We start from the raw sequence: 17,204 nt of genomic DNA, 5'->3' as shown, positions 1-17,204 counted from the left end.
ATCTAAATATTTTAGCCATTTAAATGAAGTCTGTGCCTGACAGAAGCATGGCCTCAATTTTTTGATTTCCTGAACCTCACCTCACCACAGCTGGGACGTGTAGGAGTATATATATTAAGTATATGTAATAATCAGAACATAAATACATCAGGCAATGAATCTGACACTTAGTGTATAAAATCTAGGTAATTCACTGGGTGCTTTTTAAGTTTTTGAATTACAGCATCTTAATTAGCCTCCATACCCTAACATATAATGCCCAATAGGAGCTATTAGAACTGAAACCAATTTGTAAGGTTTCTTTTGAGTTCCTGTCAATCTGTTACAGGTCAGTGAACCTGCACAAAAGCTAGGACAGGAGCAGGATTGAATGGCCCATAGTTAAGGTTCGCACGCTGGCAAAGTGGCCCTTAACTTGGCCTGCAGCTTCTATGCAAAATCAGTACATAATAATTGTCCTAAGTTTTTTTTTGCCTTTCAGTTAATGATGCTATTAAGCTACTGTGGTGTCGACCAGATCGGAGTTGGACTGGTATAAACTCAAGAATTTTTTTTTAAACACCATAAAGAGGAAAAAACAAGTAAATAAATCAAAGGAATGGACGGTGAGCTATGGTGGGAGATCTAGGAGAGATGACTGAAAGCTTAGTTGAAAAGATGGGTTTAAGATGGAGAGAAAAAGAGAGACAGAGAGGTTAAGCAGGGAGTCCTGGAGAGTGGGTCCAAGGCAGCTGAAAGTTCTATCAGAAATGGTGGGTTGAAGGGAGGGATTGATACACAGAACGCCAGAGTCATGGGACCAAAAGGAATGGGAGGGGACGCACAGTCAGAGGAGGTTGCAGAGGTAGATTGGGTCAAGACTGTGGATGGATCTGGAGATGAGGGTAAGGATTTTCATTTCAATGCATTGGGGGGCAACGAATCAGTGCAGATCAGTGGGAACAGTGAGTGATTGGTGAACAGGACTTAATGCGAGGCAGAATACAGAGGCTTAGTTTTGCACAAGTTGGTGTTTATGAAGATTGAAGATGGGAGCCCAGAAAGGTGAAAGTTTGAGCACTCGATTCGACAGATGACAAAGGTGAGGATAGAGGTTTTGGCAGTGATATAGGTAGGATAGAGGCCAATGGGACATTATTGCAGAGATGGAAGTAAGTGGTCTTGGTGATGGATAGGAGGTGGAAATTGGAGCTCAGCCCTGGGTCAAACAGGAAGTCAAGATTTCACACATCTGGAGCATGTGGCTGGGAAGGTGAATGGAGTCAAAAGCAAGGGAGTGGAGTTTATGGTGGGGGCTGAAAACAATAGCTTTCATCTTCTTTATGTTCAATTGGAAGAAATTTTGGTTCATCCACAACTTAATTGGAGAAGAGGGCCCTGATGTTAACTGCCCCTGCCTGGTGGAACCCGGGTGGGGGCAGTTAAAATAAAGTGAGTCACTTATGCCTACTGATCTCGCTTCCTTCCCGCCTCTTTTGAGCAGGCGAGCAAAACACCTGCAGGAAGGTAGCAGAGTCCTACTTTAAATATGCAGATTGGGTCCGATTATGTCATCAACCTGAGGCCTGAGCGAGGGGGCAGTGTCGACTCCCCCATCAGGCAAACCTGTCGGGAGCCGGATCCTGAGCCAGAAGAGGCCCAGAAGTTAAGTTTTAAAGTTAGATTTCAGGTTTCCTTGTGGGCCAGGGGAGCAGGAATGCTCCTCTGGGCCTCACAAGGAAGCCTTGGACTTCCCTTGTGCCTGGCTTCAGCCCCCCCCCCGATCAAGGCCAGATTCTTCCCCATCCCCTGCCGACAGCCATCCACCCTCCTGATCGATTCCAGATGCTTCTCTCCACACCCCCCCCCCACTTCTGACAGCCTTCCTCCCCTGCCAATCCCTTCCATTCGCTTCTCCCCACTCCCAATCCCTTGCGACAGTCTTCCCCCCCCCCCCCCCTCCTGATTATCCTAGTCTTGCCCCCCCCAAACTGACTGCCAGAGGCCCTTCACACAGGTCCCGGGCTGTGGCCTACTGGCGCCAGATGCCCACTCCCGCCCAGATAGTCATTCTGGCCAGGTGTCAGGTGGGACTCTGCATTGTTTTATTTAAATGAGGCCCTACCATTAAGATCACTAGGGCCTCCCTGTTCCAGCCTTGCCGGGTTCATCGCACACTTTCCGCCTCCCCGTTAATATCGAGGCCAAGGAGTCTGACAGCACAGAGATGGCCATGGGGTTGAGGGAAGTGGTGGAGATATAGAGCTGGGTGTCATCAGCATACATATGGAAGGTAAATGCGTGGCTGCAAATGAGACCCTGAGGGGCGATCAAGTATAGATCGTTGGGGGCCTCCAGAGGTAACTTTGTAGGTCTGGGAAGAGAAGCCATTGCTGGAGCTCGGGTGGCCTCATTGGGACAGGTAGGAGTGGAACCATGCGAGGGCAGCCCCATAGAGCTGGCCAAGATAAGAGATGATGGAGGAGGATGACAGGGTTGATTATATCAAACACCACAGAGTGTTCAAGGAGTTCAAGAAGGGATAATGCACCATGGTCACAGGCATAGAAGATGCTAGTCATGATTTTGGCCATTGTAGTTTAAGTGTTATGAGCAAGGCCAAACTGAGCAGGAAGTTTTGGGAGAGATAGGCAATGAGCTGGGATGACACATTTTTAAGAACATTAGCGAGAAAAGGAAGGTTGCAGTTGAAGGATAGGTTGAGGATAGAGGTTTTGAAAGGGAGATGAATGCAGCTGAGTAAAGGTCCCATTAATAATGTGGGTGGCATGGGGGCCAGAAAGATACTTGCAGTCAGGAGTTGAATGGGGAGAGACCCAGGTAAGTTCTCTTAAACATTTTTTTAAAAGTCTTTCATGTGGGCCAGGAGGAGCAGGCTCAAGGAAACCGTGGTTCTCCTGTTCTGGGCTACCCCCCTCCCCGGACAGCGATCCTGACCAATCCTCCCCCCTCACTTACCTTGCCAGGGATCGTTTCCTTGGGTCCCCGGTGGCAGCCTGCACATCATCCCAGACTTCCTGCCCCAGCCTACCATGAGCAGGGCAATGGTTAATGATCTGCCTGTGGGGGTCATTGGAATAGTGGAAGGGGCAAGGAGAATGAAGATCAGAGGTTAAACAGGCTTACACCCGAGAAGTGGCCTAGGCGAGACCGTCGCCAGTGAGCGTGTTGGGGTCTCACCCCATATGAGAAGCAGGACATGGAGCTGCTTGGGCGGTGCTCTGCTATTTGAGATGGCGAGGTCAGCGCTATCACCAGGTTAGTGGGTCTGGAGATGAGAGATTTGACTTTCAGTTCCACCTCCCTTCACGTGGCATGAGACACATGAGGATCCAACGGATTGGCTCCTCTACTTTGACCCATCACAATTGTTTCTCATCCGGCTTTACTTCAGTATGGTTTTAAATCTCCAAAGTAGACTGGCCGACAAGACAGAAATTGGGCTCTCAGTGAAGAGGCACTTGCTTTCATAACTGTGAGAAGACCCATGCTCTGACCTTTACCAATTTTATAACATTCTGAGCTCAAATGTCTTCAATGAAGAATAATAGACTTTGAACCTTTTTCATTTTATCCTCTTCTGAAAGTTTGAGCAAATTTCAGATGTGATCAACTTGTATTTGAGAGGGAAGCATCAAAGACCATACTTCTGATATGAAATGAATAATGGTATATAACGCCCCCAAACATAAAATACCAAAAAAATGTCTGAGAGCACTTTATTTTCTTTGCTTGCCTCCCAACTACACCCACAGACTCCAAAAGCAAAAGAAGAACTGAATAATCAATGCATTCTTTTGTGGCTGCAATCTATTTAAAAGCACTGAAGACGGCTGCCTAGGGCATTCTTACATTATGTAAGAATGTAAGAATTCTTGAGATTCTTACATTATGTAATAATGTGGACAGAGAGACTGTCAGTATTTTCAGAATCTATATTTTACTTTAAATGCAGCATCTGTATTTATGAATAATTTAGTACTGTTAATATTTTGTTAAATTATCTACAAATACGGATATTGTAAATGTTGGATCGAATTTATTATGGACCCTTCATTCCATTTCTTTCCTGCTCAATTTTCCCTCCAGCCTTTCTTTCCTGAAGATGTAGATTCCTTGCTTGGACGTAGTTGTTAGTGCTGGGCACCCTCCGGTACGTCACCCAAGTACCATTGTTCATGCGTGAGCCTTGATAGTATTGACAGTCTATTTGACCATGGAATGAGAAAACTTCATGATGAAGTCCAATCCTGTCTCCTCACAGCCACAGATACTTTTAGAGCAGAGCCCTGGCTGACTTTCCCCTCCCAAGGCCAACTGTAATCCTCCTACTACCACCTAACCAAGATTACCCATCTCACTATCGGACCAGAAATTAAGTGCGGGACTTTTGCAGCCTGTATAGCTCAACTACTCACTAAGTAAACTTTAAGCTCCCTAGGAAAACATTTATTTTCTGCTTCCTAAGCACCACGTGTAATGACTCTTACAGTACACTTGAAATACAAGTGACTAAACTAAAGAAAATTATAATTCAGACCATAACACATAGACAGTGATGGAAATGTGGGAACTCAAATAGCCATCCAATGGTTTTCTGAAGCTACTTTCTATGTGGCATGAAATACTCAAGGGAACGACCTACTGGATCATAGAATCTTACAGCACAGAAGGAGGCCATTCAGCCGGTCATAGAGCTGTCCAATTTAGTCCTACACCTCAGCTTTTTCCCCATAACCCTGCAAATTAGTCTCCTTCAAGTACATGTCCAATGGCCTTTTGAAAGTTCCCATGGAATCTGATCCCATCACCCTTTCATGTAGTGAGTTCCAGAACCTAACAACCCTCCGTGTGAAAAACTATCTGCTCATTTCCCCTCTAGTTCTTTTGCCAATTATTTTAAATCTATGACCTCTGGTTACCGACCCACTTGCCAGAGGAAACAGTTTCTCCCTGCTTGCTCGATCAAAACCCCTCATACTTCTGAATACCTCTATTAGGTCTCCCCTTAACCTTCTCTGCTCTAAAGGAGAACAATCCCAGCTTCTACAATCTCTCCACATAACTGAAGTCCCTCATCCCTGGTATCATCCAGGTAAGCCTCCTCTGTACCCTCTCCAAAGCCTTGACATCCTCCCTAAAGTGCGGTGCCCAGAATTGTACACAATACTCCAGCTGAGGCCTAACCAATAATCTGTAAAGGTTTAGCATGACTTCTTTGTTTTTGTATTCAATGCCCCTATTTACAAAGCCAAGTATCCCATACGCTTTCTTAGCCGGCTTATCAACTTGCCCTGCCACCTTCAGAGATTTGTGACTATACACCCCCAGGTCCCTCTGCTCTTGTACCCCCTTCAAAATAGTACCATTTAGATTATACTGCCTCTCCATGTTGTTCCTCCCAAAGTGCATTACTTCACACTTGTCTGCATTAAATTGCATCTGCCATGTGTCTGCCCATTTCACCAGTCTGTCTATGTCCTCCTGAAGTCTGCTACTGTCCTGCTTACTATTTCCTACGTTGCCAAGTTTTGTATCATCCGCAAACTTCGAAATTGTACTCCCTATATCCCAGTCCAGGTCATTTATGTATAACAAGAAAAGCAATGGCCCCAATATCAACCCCTGGAGTCCCACTACATACTTCTCTCCAGTTAGAAAAACATCCGTTCACCACGACTCTCTGCCTCCTATACTTTAGTCAATTACGTACCCAAGTTACCATTGTTCCTTTAATCCCATGTGCTTCTATTTTCTGAATAAGTCTGTTTTGTGGTACTTTATCAAATGCCTTTTGAAAGTCCATATGTATAACATCTACTGCACTACCTCCATCAATCCTCTCTGTTACTTCATTAAAGAACTCAATCAGGTTAGTCAGACATGATTTGCCTTTAACAAATTCAAGCTGGCTGTCCCTTATTAACCCATGCTCCTCCAAGTGAGAATTAATGTTGTCCTTGACAATGGTCTCTAGTAGCTTGCCCACCACTGATATTAGACTGATTGGCCAGAAGTTACCAGGTTTATCCCTCTCCCCTTTTTCGAACACAAATGTAACATTTGCAATCCTCCTGTCCTCTGGCACCATTCCCATATCCAAGGATGATTGAAAGATTGTGGTCAGAGATTCTGCTATCTCCACCCTTGCTTGCCTCAGCAACCTAGGATGCATCCCACCTGGATCAGGTGATTGTTAACTTTGAGTGATGCCAACCTATTTAGCATTTCCTTTCTATCTATTTCGATCCGATATCTCTACTCCCCACCTCCTCTGTGACATTAACTTCATTCTTTTCTTTTATGAAGACAGATGCAAAGTTCTCATTCAGTATCTCACTCATGCCCTCTGACTCCACAAGATGATTTCCTTTTTTCTCTCCAATCAGCCCCATTGTTCCTTTAACTATCCTTTTTTTTTTAACCTCAGCCAGGATTAATGTGACTAGGCACAGATGTAAGGGTTTCTGGAAGACAATACAATGAGTCCCTTGGAGAATGTAATATGCTATGCACCATTTCTTCTAATATGTGTGTTGGGCTTTGGAAGTGCCCAAGCATTTGCTAGTTAGCCTGTACCTTTGTCAATGCAGAGTCAAACCAACGGTAGGTTGTGTAGAATCATATTTTAAATGGTGCTCAAACATCTGCTGGCTCTGCTAAAACATATTTTAAATTCTGTAGCATCTGCTCCTGAGTTTGCTGAATCAGCACGTGGTTGTTGAGTTGACTCATGAGTATCTGGAGCCCATCTTAGATGTAGAGGCAGCTTGTCAGGTGAGGCACTGCACAAGCGAAGGGTCGATGTCACAGTCGGCAGCAGCTCGAGCCCCGGGAGAGCAGAATGCCCCACATTGTGATGGTGGAATTTCACAAGAGGGGCTGCCAAGTGAGGAAGGGGGGCTGGCTCGGAGGGGGAAGAGAGGGGCCTGGGCTGTGAGATTGGAGAAAGTGATGGAGGTTTCCGATGTGCATGTCGGGAAGAACGAGTTCAAGAAAAGGAGCTGCTTCCAATCCTCCCATCTGTTCACTGCTTACCCTCTTACTCTTTTCTTTGACCGTGCTTTCTTCTTATAATGACAGATAGCTACGAACAAGAAAATAAAACATTGCGCATGTGTGAGGGACCCATTGCCTTGGTAGCATGCTGGCTTGGTTAGGCATGTACAGCTGTGCCTCACCTATCAAAAGGTCACCAGCCACCATTTCCCAGATGTGTCATTGAGAGAAGAGCAGTGCTCTGTGAAACTCAATGACTGATCATGTGGGGACGCAGGGTTTAGTCCCTTAGACTACTAGAAAGTACAGAGAGGAGAAAAGGGGGAAGTATTTTCTGATGAAGTTCCTGATTTGATCTAAAACAATGTGGGAAAAAGCATCTTCTCATGATGAAGCATTTTATACATACCGGTAGCAGCAATGCTCTTATCTCTATGTAGAGTACATTATCACGATAGAATTCCCTCAAAGCTTCATAGAAGTAGGTTTTAAATACTGGGGCATATGAAATGAGACTGAAAGCAACAACAAATATATCTTCAAACTTTTTCCAAATCATGTTTTGTGATTGGTAGGCTTCTTCTGGATTTTCTGTTACCAATGTAAGATTTCTGAGTAGACTGTGGGGGAAAAAAAGTCATTTTTATCAAAAGTGAATTTTACTTTAATAATATTCAACTCTTTGGATTATCATGGGTACTCCATACAAATTACACATTAAAAATAAGTTTTAAAAAGTTGAGGTTCACAATATATTACAATTTGGTAGCACACAATGTATTACCAATATGCAATTTCCTTAGTTTTGTTTTTAAATGAAACTAAATTTGCAGAGCTAAGAACCACGGCACACACTTTAAAATGGTTTATAGACATGCGTTTTGTCGTCATTTGCAGTAATATTGAGGAAGTTCTAATCACAATCAGTCTCTAGTCACTCCAAGTTAAACATATTCTTCTTTATTACAATTTTTTATCAATACTTTTTTCACCAATTTTCTGTCCTCCCCTCTCTCCGGAAGGTGTTGATTCCTTTTGATACCCAGTTCTCGGCCCCTGATTACCTTTCAGTACCTCACTCAAGTAGCAATTTTTCATGTGTGACTGTGGCTGCCTATTCAATCCTGGAGGACATATAGAAAAAGAAAGAACTTGCATTTATATAGTGTCTTTCATGGCCTCAGGACATTACAAAGCGCTTTACAACCAACAAAGTACTTTTGAAGTGTAGTCACTGTTGTAATGCAGTAAACGCAACAGCCAATTCACACACAGCAAGGTCCCACAAACAGCAATGAGATAATGACCAGATCATCTGTTTTTGTGATGAGGCGAACTGCCCTGTTCTGACAAAGGAACTTCCTCAATATTACTGCAAATGACAGCAAAATGCACGTCTACAATCCAAAGAATGTTTTAAACAGATTGTTGTGCTATTGTAGTTCCTCCCAAAAGGTGATTTCTGACATCTGTCAGTCACTTAGATCAGCCCATTGTTCTGATTCACAACTGGGATTTTGAGCAGGGTAGAAATAAAAGCAATTATGTTAAATTCAGTTCAGTGAACTTTACATTTTACAGTCCCATCTCTTTGATCAAACTTTGGTCACTCCTCCTAATCTTACCTTCTTTGGCTTGATGTTCCCTTTTCTGGAGACCTCTGGGAACACCTTAGGACAATTTCCTACATTAAAAGGTGCTATATAAATACAATTTGTTGTTTGTGTTTATAGGTGCTTAGGAATTTAATATCTCATTTTTACTGCTTATTGTTCTAAATACCATATTTGTGAATAAATGTCTTTTGATAGTTTGGCTTTTATAAAAATTGTCTGGCACAGCTGATATTGTCTGTTTTCTGAAGTGATGAGAGATGTTATGGAATTCCTACATGCTAGCTAGTAACAATAAAAAGGTTTATGTTTAGCTGAGGGACAATGCACCAGATTACTTTGTGCATAAGCTCATGTCTTAGTCCATGGGGAGTGAGGAATGGCCAATGGAAGTAGACTTTTTGCATTGGGCATGAGGAAAGACATCTAGAGTAAGCCCAAATCATGAGACATCACAGCAAATCCAAATTCTGTTCTCACCCAATGTCCACACATGCACATTTCCAGCAAAGATCCCTGGATAATGATCAGGTGGAATCTGATGAAGATCGGGGTCACTAAGGCCAATTGTAGTGCTCAAGTGCCATCCCTGCTGAGATTGACCAACTCAACAGAGTGGGGATTCAACCTGGGTCTTCCTGATCTGCTGGAATCAGCTACTCACTGCTTTAACTGGTTGAGCCCTCAGGTGAACATTTCCAATTCTTTTAACTTGATTCTGTTTACTTTGATTCAAGCTAAACCTTGATATTCTGTTCAAAGCAACGGTTGTAGTCCTCTTGTGCAGCTGAACTTGTTTAATCTATGGCTTCCTGGGTTATTATAGCTATGGATGGGTTCCATCTAACATAATTACAATTTAAAATACAGTGAACCACACCTAAAATATAGATAACATGTACAGCTGCCACCCTCTCTTTGATGATTCCCTCTGATTTTCGGGAGAAGAGATTAAAGTGGATTTACAAATCCTTTGTCTGCTTTTATTTACATACACACATTATAACTTCAGAGGTTTCATTATTAATTTTGAGATTTTTCTTTGCTATTTTTCTCTGCCACGCCGACTGGAAAGGGCTCATGAATCTCTTACAGAACAGCGTTTAATGGTGCTCTCTGATGACTCGGAAGGAGAAGTAATTCAAAATGGCCATGTTGATTTTTCTTTCACCCAACACCCCCGCCCAGGTTGCTGGGATTATTTGACTGTTGGCGCCATCGTCGTCAACCCTAATACCGTCCTCAGCCGACATCCACACACTACTGGCAAGAGACACCAGATAATGATCAGCATTGTTTAATTTTTTTTCTCTCCCTACCTTGGGAACAGAGGCCAATTGTAACATCCAACTCCCACTGCTGCTCCAGCAGAGACCAGTTATTTCAGCAGAAACCAGGAACCGAACCAGAACCCCTCTGATCTGAAAGTCCAGTGATATATCACAACACCTCAATAGGTAAATTAATGATAAGAGCTTCAGGCTATGAATTTATAATAGTTAGAAACTTTTAAAAGTTCCACGTCACAGTGCTTTTTATTCTGCCTTCAGCAACCAAAATGAACTGCTCATTCCCCACAGCAGTACAGAAATAAACTCTGTACATGCATGTAACATTTTAATCTAACAGAGTGCATTTTGTGCTATCTGATGGATGAATAATGTAATTATTGGCCCTGAATTATTAAAAACAACATATAATTAAAGGTGACTTCACTTTTACAATAACTGTATAGTGTTTCAGGTCCCTAAACTAGACGAGATAATCTTTTGCCTACATTCAGCTGCTGACTCAGAATACGTTACCAGTAACCCTATTGAACCAGAAAGCATGAAGCTAATTGGTAAGATGATGACTGTCATTCTGTTTTAAATAGGACTTGATGGAACACCTTCTAGCTCCAGGGGAGCTTCAACCTATTCAAAAATGGCAACTTTCAATAGTGGCTTGAATCCAGGATTTGCACACATAATCAAAACTGATACTCTAGTGCAATACTAAAGGGGAGGTGCCATCTTTCAGTTAAGGCATTAAAACCAAGGGCCACCTGCCTGTTCAAGAGGATGTAAAAGATCCCATGACATGATTCAAAGAGCAGGGAGCTCTCTTGGTGCCCTGGCCAACATTCCAAGCCTCTGTCAACTACCACGACCAAAAATACAGGTTAACTGGTCCTTTATTTCAACTGTTGTTGGCAGGACCGTGCTGCATGCAATTGGCTGCCATGTTTGCCGACATAACGACAATGACTGTATTTTAAAAGTAATTAAATGAGACATTCTGTGAACATTATACGGTCTTATATAAATTTTTAGTTCATTTATCGATCACCTTTAATTTAGTGAAATAGCACTTCATGTCCGTTTCCCACACGATCGCGAGTCAATTGGAGCCACTTAATGTGGCTTCCGGGTTTGCCATCCGAAAGCTGCGCAGCGGGCGGACTGCGCACCCGTATCACAGGCTGTCAGGCGGAGGAGCTGTATTTAAAGGGGCAGTCCTCCAATGGCTGCTCCTGGAACACACACACACCACAGTGGAGCAGCACAGGGGCAAGGCTGCTCCAAGATTCAGCGATGCCTCACTCCAGGTGCTACTGGATGGGGTGAGGAGGAGGAGGGATGTCTTCTACCCAGCGGACGGGAGGAAGTGGTCTGCCTCTGCCACCAAGAAGGCCTGGCTCGAGGTGGCAGAGGAGGTCAGCAGCAACAACATCTTCTGCACCTGGGTCCAGTGCCTGAAGCGCTTCAATGACCTAACTAGGTCAGCCAAAGTGAGTACACTTACTCATTCTCCTACATTTCGTCTTCCACATCACCACCCCCACCCCCCAACTCATTCTCCATTGCCAACACTACTCTATCACATCACTCCTCACACCCACTTAAGGCTCATCCTCAACTTACCAGCACTTCCTCACCTTCCCATTACTCACCCCACCACTACCACTCAAACCAATCCTCATACAACGTCAGGGCTCTGTCTCATACTTACCCTCTGATGCATCTCCTTCACGGTCAGCCGCACCCAAACCAATTGCATTCATCGTTTAACCACGTCACCATCACTTTCTCCTTATAGGAGGAGAGCCCAGAGTGCACGGGAGAAGGCGAGGGCCGGAGGGGAGCCGCAACAAATCGTCGTCCTCACAGACACGGAGCAGGAGGCGCCGTTGCTCAGCCGACCCATCGAGTGCCTGTCCATTGGGGACGCCGAAACTGGCACCCAACAAACGTCTGGTGACAGAACTGTAACATTCAGCGCACACAATATGAATTGATGCTAACATGCCTTGCCATCTTCAGCACCTCAGTATGCTCATCGCAACAGGACACATCTGTGATCATGCTTAATATTGCCTGTGTTCACTTACAGGGCCTTCAGCAACCGCTGTGATGGCAGAGGGTGATTCCTCAGAGGACCTGCCAGCTTCTGAGGGTGCACCGTCACATATGAGCGAGCCATCCACCAGCGCAGATACTCACAACTCGGCGGGTCCTAGTCTGCAGTAGTTGGGTTGGCACCTTGTGAGTTATCACACATGTGTGCACGAGCAGATACTGGGGGCAGGGGCAGCTGTGGAGAGTCCGCGTCAGTGGGAGCACTCCTCTCCAGGCTCTGCTCAGCTGGACGCAGATGCTGAACCGTGGGGGCCATCCTTTAAAAGGAGAACAGTCGGGGGACAGCAGCACATTTGCGAGGTGCTGGAACAGGTGCCACGTGCAGTCTCCACAATCGTGCAGAGGAGGGAAGAGTCCATCTCCTGCATGAGTGGAATGGAGGCAGAGGGATGTGAGGGCATCTCTGAGATAAAGTCACAGGGACGCGATCAACTCCCTGATACACAGTCACAGGTAAGTGCGGGAATCCTTTTACAGCATGGCCCTCATGGTTCAGCACCTGCGTCCAGCTGAGCAGAGCTTGGAGAGAAGTGCTCCCACTGACGCGGACTCTCCACAGCTGCCCATGCCACTAGTGTCTGCTCGTGAGGCCAGGGAGTCACAGATATGTGAACGGTTCTCCTAACATTGGACAGTGTGCAGAGTCCAGTTCTCATACCACCTGGATAAAGCAGCACCCACACCAGCCCACCCTGCTCTCCCTGCATAAAACAGGCCTGCAACTACACATACACCCAATGTAGAGTGACCCAATGGGTGGCATCAAGTGTCGCCGTTCAAGGTGAATCTAATGAAAGGGCCCTATTACAGAAGCCAGTCAAGAATGGCCAAGACGTGGCAGTAGTGGTGACAATAATAATATTTAATGTGAGTTTAACAAAAAGCTAATATAAATAAAAAACATGATCAACCATCAAACACCCTTGTGCATACCCTTCATGCTTACAAAACCTTCGCCTTTCTCTTCCGACTACTTCTTCGTGGTGCATCTCCTGTGGCTGTAGCAGAGGTAGTGGTAGGTTTCTCTTGTTCATGCCCTGAACGATTAGATGCTTTGGGCCTACGCCCTCTGGGTTTTGGTGCCCGTGAGGGCCCCTCTAAAGACTGCTCCACCTGCACCAGAGGCAGACTCGGCCACCTGGAGAGGAGGCAGCGTTGTGGGTGCTGGTTGAGAGGGGAGCAATGGGTGAGACATGGGAGCGCTTTGAGCGGTGTCCCCATTTCCACGTCCCCTTTTGCCATCATCCCTCCCCTAGGCCAGGCCCACACCACTCCTACCACTCTGCTGGACAACGGTTTGGAGGACATGTATGAAATCTTGTAAGGCCAGTGCTAGCGTATCTGCCTGCCTGTTTAAGGCGGCAGAACGTTGTTCACTGAGAGTCCAAACGGCCGTTGTCAGGACATGAATGGACTCATTTGTGAGCCGTGCTTGAAGCTCAATGGAGGATAGACTTCTCCCCATCACAGACATTCCCGCACTTACCCGTAACTGTATCTCAGGGAGTTGATCACGTCCTTGTGACACCATTCCACTCATGCAGAAGATGGATCCTCCACCCTCTGTGTAATTGTGGAGAGTGCACGTGGCACCTGTTCCAGCACCTCGCAAATGTGCTGCTGTCCCCCGATCATTCTCCTTTTAAAGGATGGCCCCCATGGTTCAGCATCTGTGTCCAGCTGAGCAAAGCCTGGAAAGGAGTGCTCCCACCGACACGGACTCTCCACAGCTGCCCCTGCCACCAATGTCTGCTCGTGCTCATGTGTGTGGTAACTCACCAGGTGCCAACACAACTAACTGCGTGGACTAGGACGTACCGAGGTGTCAGTATCTGCTCTGGTGGATAGCTCGCTGAGATGTGACGGTGCACCCTCAGAGGCTGGCAGGTCCTCTGAGGAATCGCCCTCTGCCGTCACAGCGGTCACTGAAGGCCCTGTAAGAGAACAGAGGCAATATTAAGCATGATCACAGATGTGTCCTGTTGCGATGAGCATACTGAGGTGCTGAAGATGGCAAGGCATGTTAACATCAATTCATATTGTGTGTGCTGAACGTTAAAGTTCTGTCATCTGACGTTTGTCGGGTGCCAATTTCGGCGTCCCCAATGGACAGGCACTCCAGGGTTCGGCTGAGCGCCACTTCTCCTGCTCCATGTCTGTGAGGATGATGATTTGTTGTGGCTCCCCTCCAGTCCTCGCCCTCTCCCGTGCATTCTGGGCTCTCCTCCTATAAGGGGAGGAAGTACAGACGCGTGAGTGAGTGATGTTGTGTGACCAACCGATGAATGCATTGGTTTGGATGCGGCTGACTGTGAACGAGATGCATCAGAGGGAGAGTATGAGACAGAGCCATGACATTGTATGAGGATTGGATTGAGTGGTAGTGGTGGGGTGAGTAATGGGAAGGTGAGGAAGTGCTGAGGAAGTGCAGTTAAGTTGACGATGAGCTTTCAGTAGATGTGAGGAGTGATGTGATAGAGTAGTGTTGGCAGTGCAGAATGAGTTGGGGAGTGAGGGCTGTGATGTGGAAGAAAGTATGTCGGAGAATGAGTAAGTGTACTCACTTTGGCTGACCTAGTTAGGTCATTGAAGCACTTCCTGCACTGGATCCAGGTGTGGGAGATGTTGTTGCTGTTGGTGACCTCCTCTGCCACCTCAAGCTAGGCCTTCTTGGTGGCAGAGGCAGGCCACTTCCGCCCATCCACCAGGTAGAAGACATCCCCCCTCCTCCTCACCCCATCCAGTAGCACCTGGAGTGAGGCATAGCTGAACCTTGGAGAAGCCTTGCCCCTGTACTGCTCCATTGTGGTGTGTGGGTGTTTGCTCCAGGAGCAGCCATTGGAGGACGGCCCCTTTAAGTAGCGCTCCTCCAGCTGACAGCCTGTGATGCGGGTGCGCAGTCTGTCTGCTGCGCAGCTATCGGATGGCAAACCCGGAAGCCACGTTAAGTGGCTCCAATTGACCTGCGATTGCGTGGGGAATGGACAGATTTGATTGGGCGGGTTACCCAGGTGCCTGATCGCCACCCCATTGCCATCCCGCCTCCCCGTTAATATTGGGGCCCTGATCACTAGCCCAGTGACCTATGCTGAAAAGTGCACAAACACTGGATGAGGACAGATTTGGCCTAGACTACTAGACTGACCTCCTGACTCCCCAAAGCCTTGCCACCATCGACAAGGCACAAGTCAGGAGTGTGATGGAATACTCTCCACTTGCCTGGATGAGTGCAGCTCCAACAACACTCAAGAAGCTCGACACCATCTAGGACAAAGCAGCCTGCTTGATTGGCACCCCATCCACCACCCTAAACATTCACTCCCTTCACCACCTGCGCACTGTGGCTGCAGTGTGTACCATCCACAGGATGCACTGCAGCAACTCGCCATGGCTTCTTCGACAGCACCTCCCAAACCCGCCACCTCTACCACCTAGAAGGACAAGAGCAGCAGGTACATGGGAACAATACCACCTTCATGTTCCCCTCCAAGTCACACACCATCCCGACTTGGAAATATATCGCCGTTCCTTCATCGTCGCTGGGTCAAAATCCTGGAACTCCCTTCCTAACAGCACTGTGGGAGAACCTTCACCACACGGACTGCAGCGGTTCAAGAAGGTGGCTCACCACCACCTTCTCAAGGGCAATTAGGGATGGGCAATAAATGCTGGCCTCGCCAGCGACGCCCACATCCCATGAACGAATAAAAAAAAATGCTGCACAGTTGAATAGCATGCAAACACTGCCAAGGCTCACACATGAAAAAATGGTCACTTGGGTGAGGTGCTGAAAGAATACCCATATCCATAGAAACATATTCCAGCACAAATCAGCTCCTTCTGGAGAGCTAGGGAGAATTGGGAAAAAATATAACTCAGTAAGTTAAATATTTCAATTTACAATTGATATATATGTATCAATGTGTACCTGTTATCAAATTCTGTGACATTTTGAAGTTGATGTCTATGCTTCTCCAGCAAAACCCATTCTGAGCAGTTTGCCAATTTTTTCTGTGGGCTTCGGAGAAAATAATTGAACCTGATGCCTCCCAAAGGCATGAAGCAAATGTAACAATTAGGAAGATAAGTGGCATTCTTCACTAGCCAATCCACGCTCAATAAGGCATAATCGTGGAGATGTAAACCAGCACCTGAAGAAAAATAAACCCAATACCATTTTAATAAACAGTTCAAAGTCTAAACCAATCATTACATAGAAATAAACTAAAGGTTTTGATATTAAACATGGTTGCTAGGCAATGATGCTTGCTTCACAATCCACTGATTGCAGGGCAGGCTCTCTAGGCTACCTAACACTCAAGTCTCTCAGATCTGGTTGGGTTGAGATATGATTCAACAGGATCCTGAGGAAATGGGAAGGAAAAGACAGGCACCGCCTGCCTCACTATAATCACTTCTTCTGCTGGGCAATACAAAAATAGTACAAGAGGTACTTTGGGAGAAATCCTCAACCTGAACCAACGAATTGTCTTGGCCGAAAGAAGTGATGCTGTACTTTAGAATCATTTTTTTTTTAAAAGGGAGAATGTAAGAAGAGATAACTAGCCATGTCAGGTCTTCCTCGCCATTATTGGACACTCAATCAAGTAGCCTGATTGGAAAATAATAAGACATACCCAAGGCAAGCTTCTAACTTCAGGAAAATCAGCCGAGTGAAGACTCGGTCAAGTGCTGATGGTGTGAAGTGGAGCCAAATTTGCTGGGGATTCAGGAGCTGCTTTAGGCTACCAGAAGCTTTGGGTTATCACAAACTTTTCATTTATTCTGTTTCATTTCAAATATACTAAGGAATGAGATAAGTATATTGATACTTTTTAAAAATGCAAGTAATTATTTCAGAAATGAAGATGTCCTTGAAATATCACGGAGTTGGAAGTTTGCAAGCTGGTTGGAACCAGCTTGAACTCAAGAAACTATTTCAAGTAGTCTTGCATGTGTAACTTTATCCAAAGGGTTTAAGCACAGTAAGAGCGGAAAGCTTCACGAGTTGCTGCTTGGTCTCAGTAACTTGATCGAATTCAATGTTAGGTTTGAACAGGAGAAACCTGACAGTTACTAAGATTCTAGATTTTGGTATGGCTAATTTTAACGGAATGAGACAGAGAATGACGACAGCAAACTGGTCAAAACAGTTATCGGGTAAAACTACAGATTAACAGTGGGAGATATT

General features: G+C 45.6%; 1 protein-coding gene across 2 annotated transcripts in view; it reads right to left on the bottom strand.

The window, feature by feature from the left end:
• Window positions 1-17,204, bottom strand: part of ada2a (adenosine deaminase 2a) — a 61,157-nt gene that overhangs the window by 28,231 nt on the left and 15,722 nt on the right. For both annotated transcript variants that reach the window (XM_067999630.1, XM_067999629.1), the window contains 2 exons: window positions 15,942-16,164; window positions 7,409-7,619 (listed from right to left, as the gene is read on the bottom strand). In XM_067999630.1, coding sequence (XP_067855731.1) covers window positions 7,409-7,619; window positions 15,942-16,164 — 434 coding nt within the window. The remainder of the gene's footprint in view (window positions 1-7,408; window positions 7,620-15,941; window positions 16,165-17,204) is intronic.

Source organism: Heptranchias perlo, chromosome 18, assembly GCF_035084215.1.
Source record: "Heptranchias perlo isolate sHepPer1 chromosome 18, sHepPer1.hap1, whole genome shotgun sequence".
Classification (NCBI taxonomy): domain Eukaryota; kingdom Metazoa; phylum Chordata; class Chondrichthyes; order Hexanchiformes; family Hexanchidae; genus Heptranchias; species Heptranchias perlo.
The sequence above is the reverse complement of the archived record's forward strand: the minus strand, read 5'-3'. Positions and strand labels throughout refer to the sequence as shown.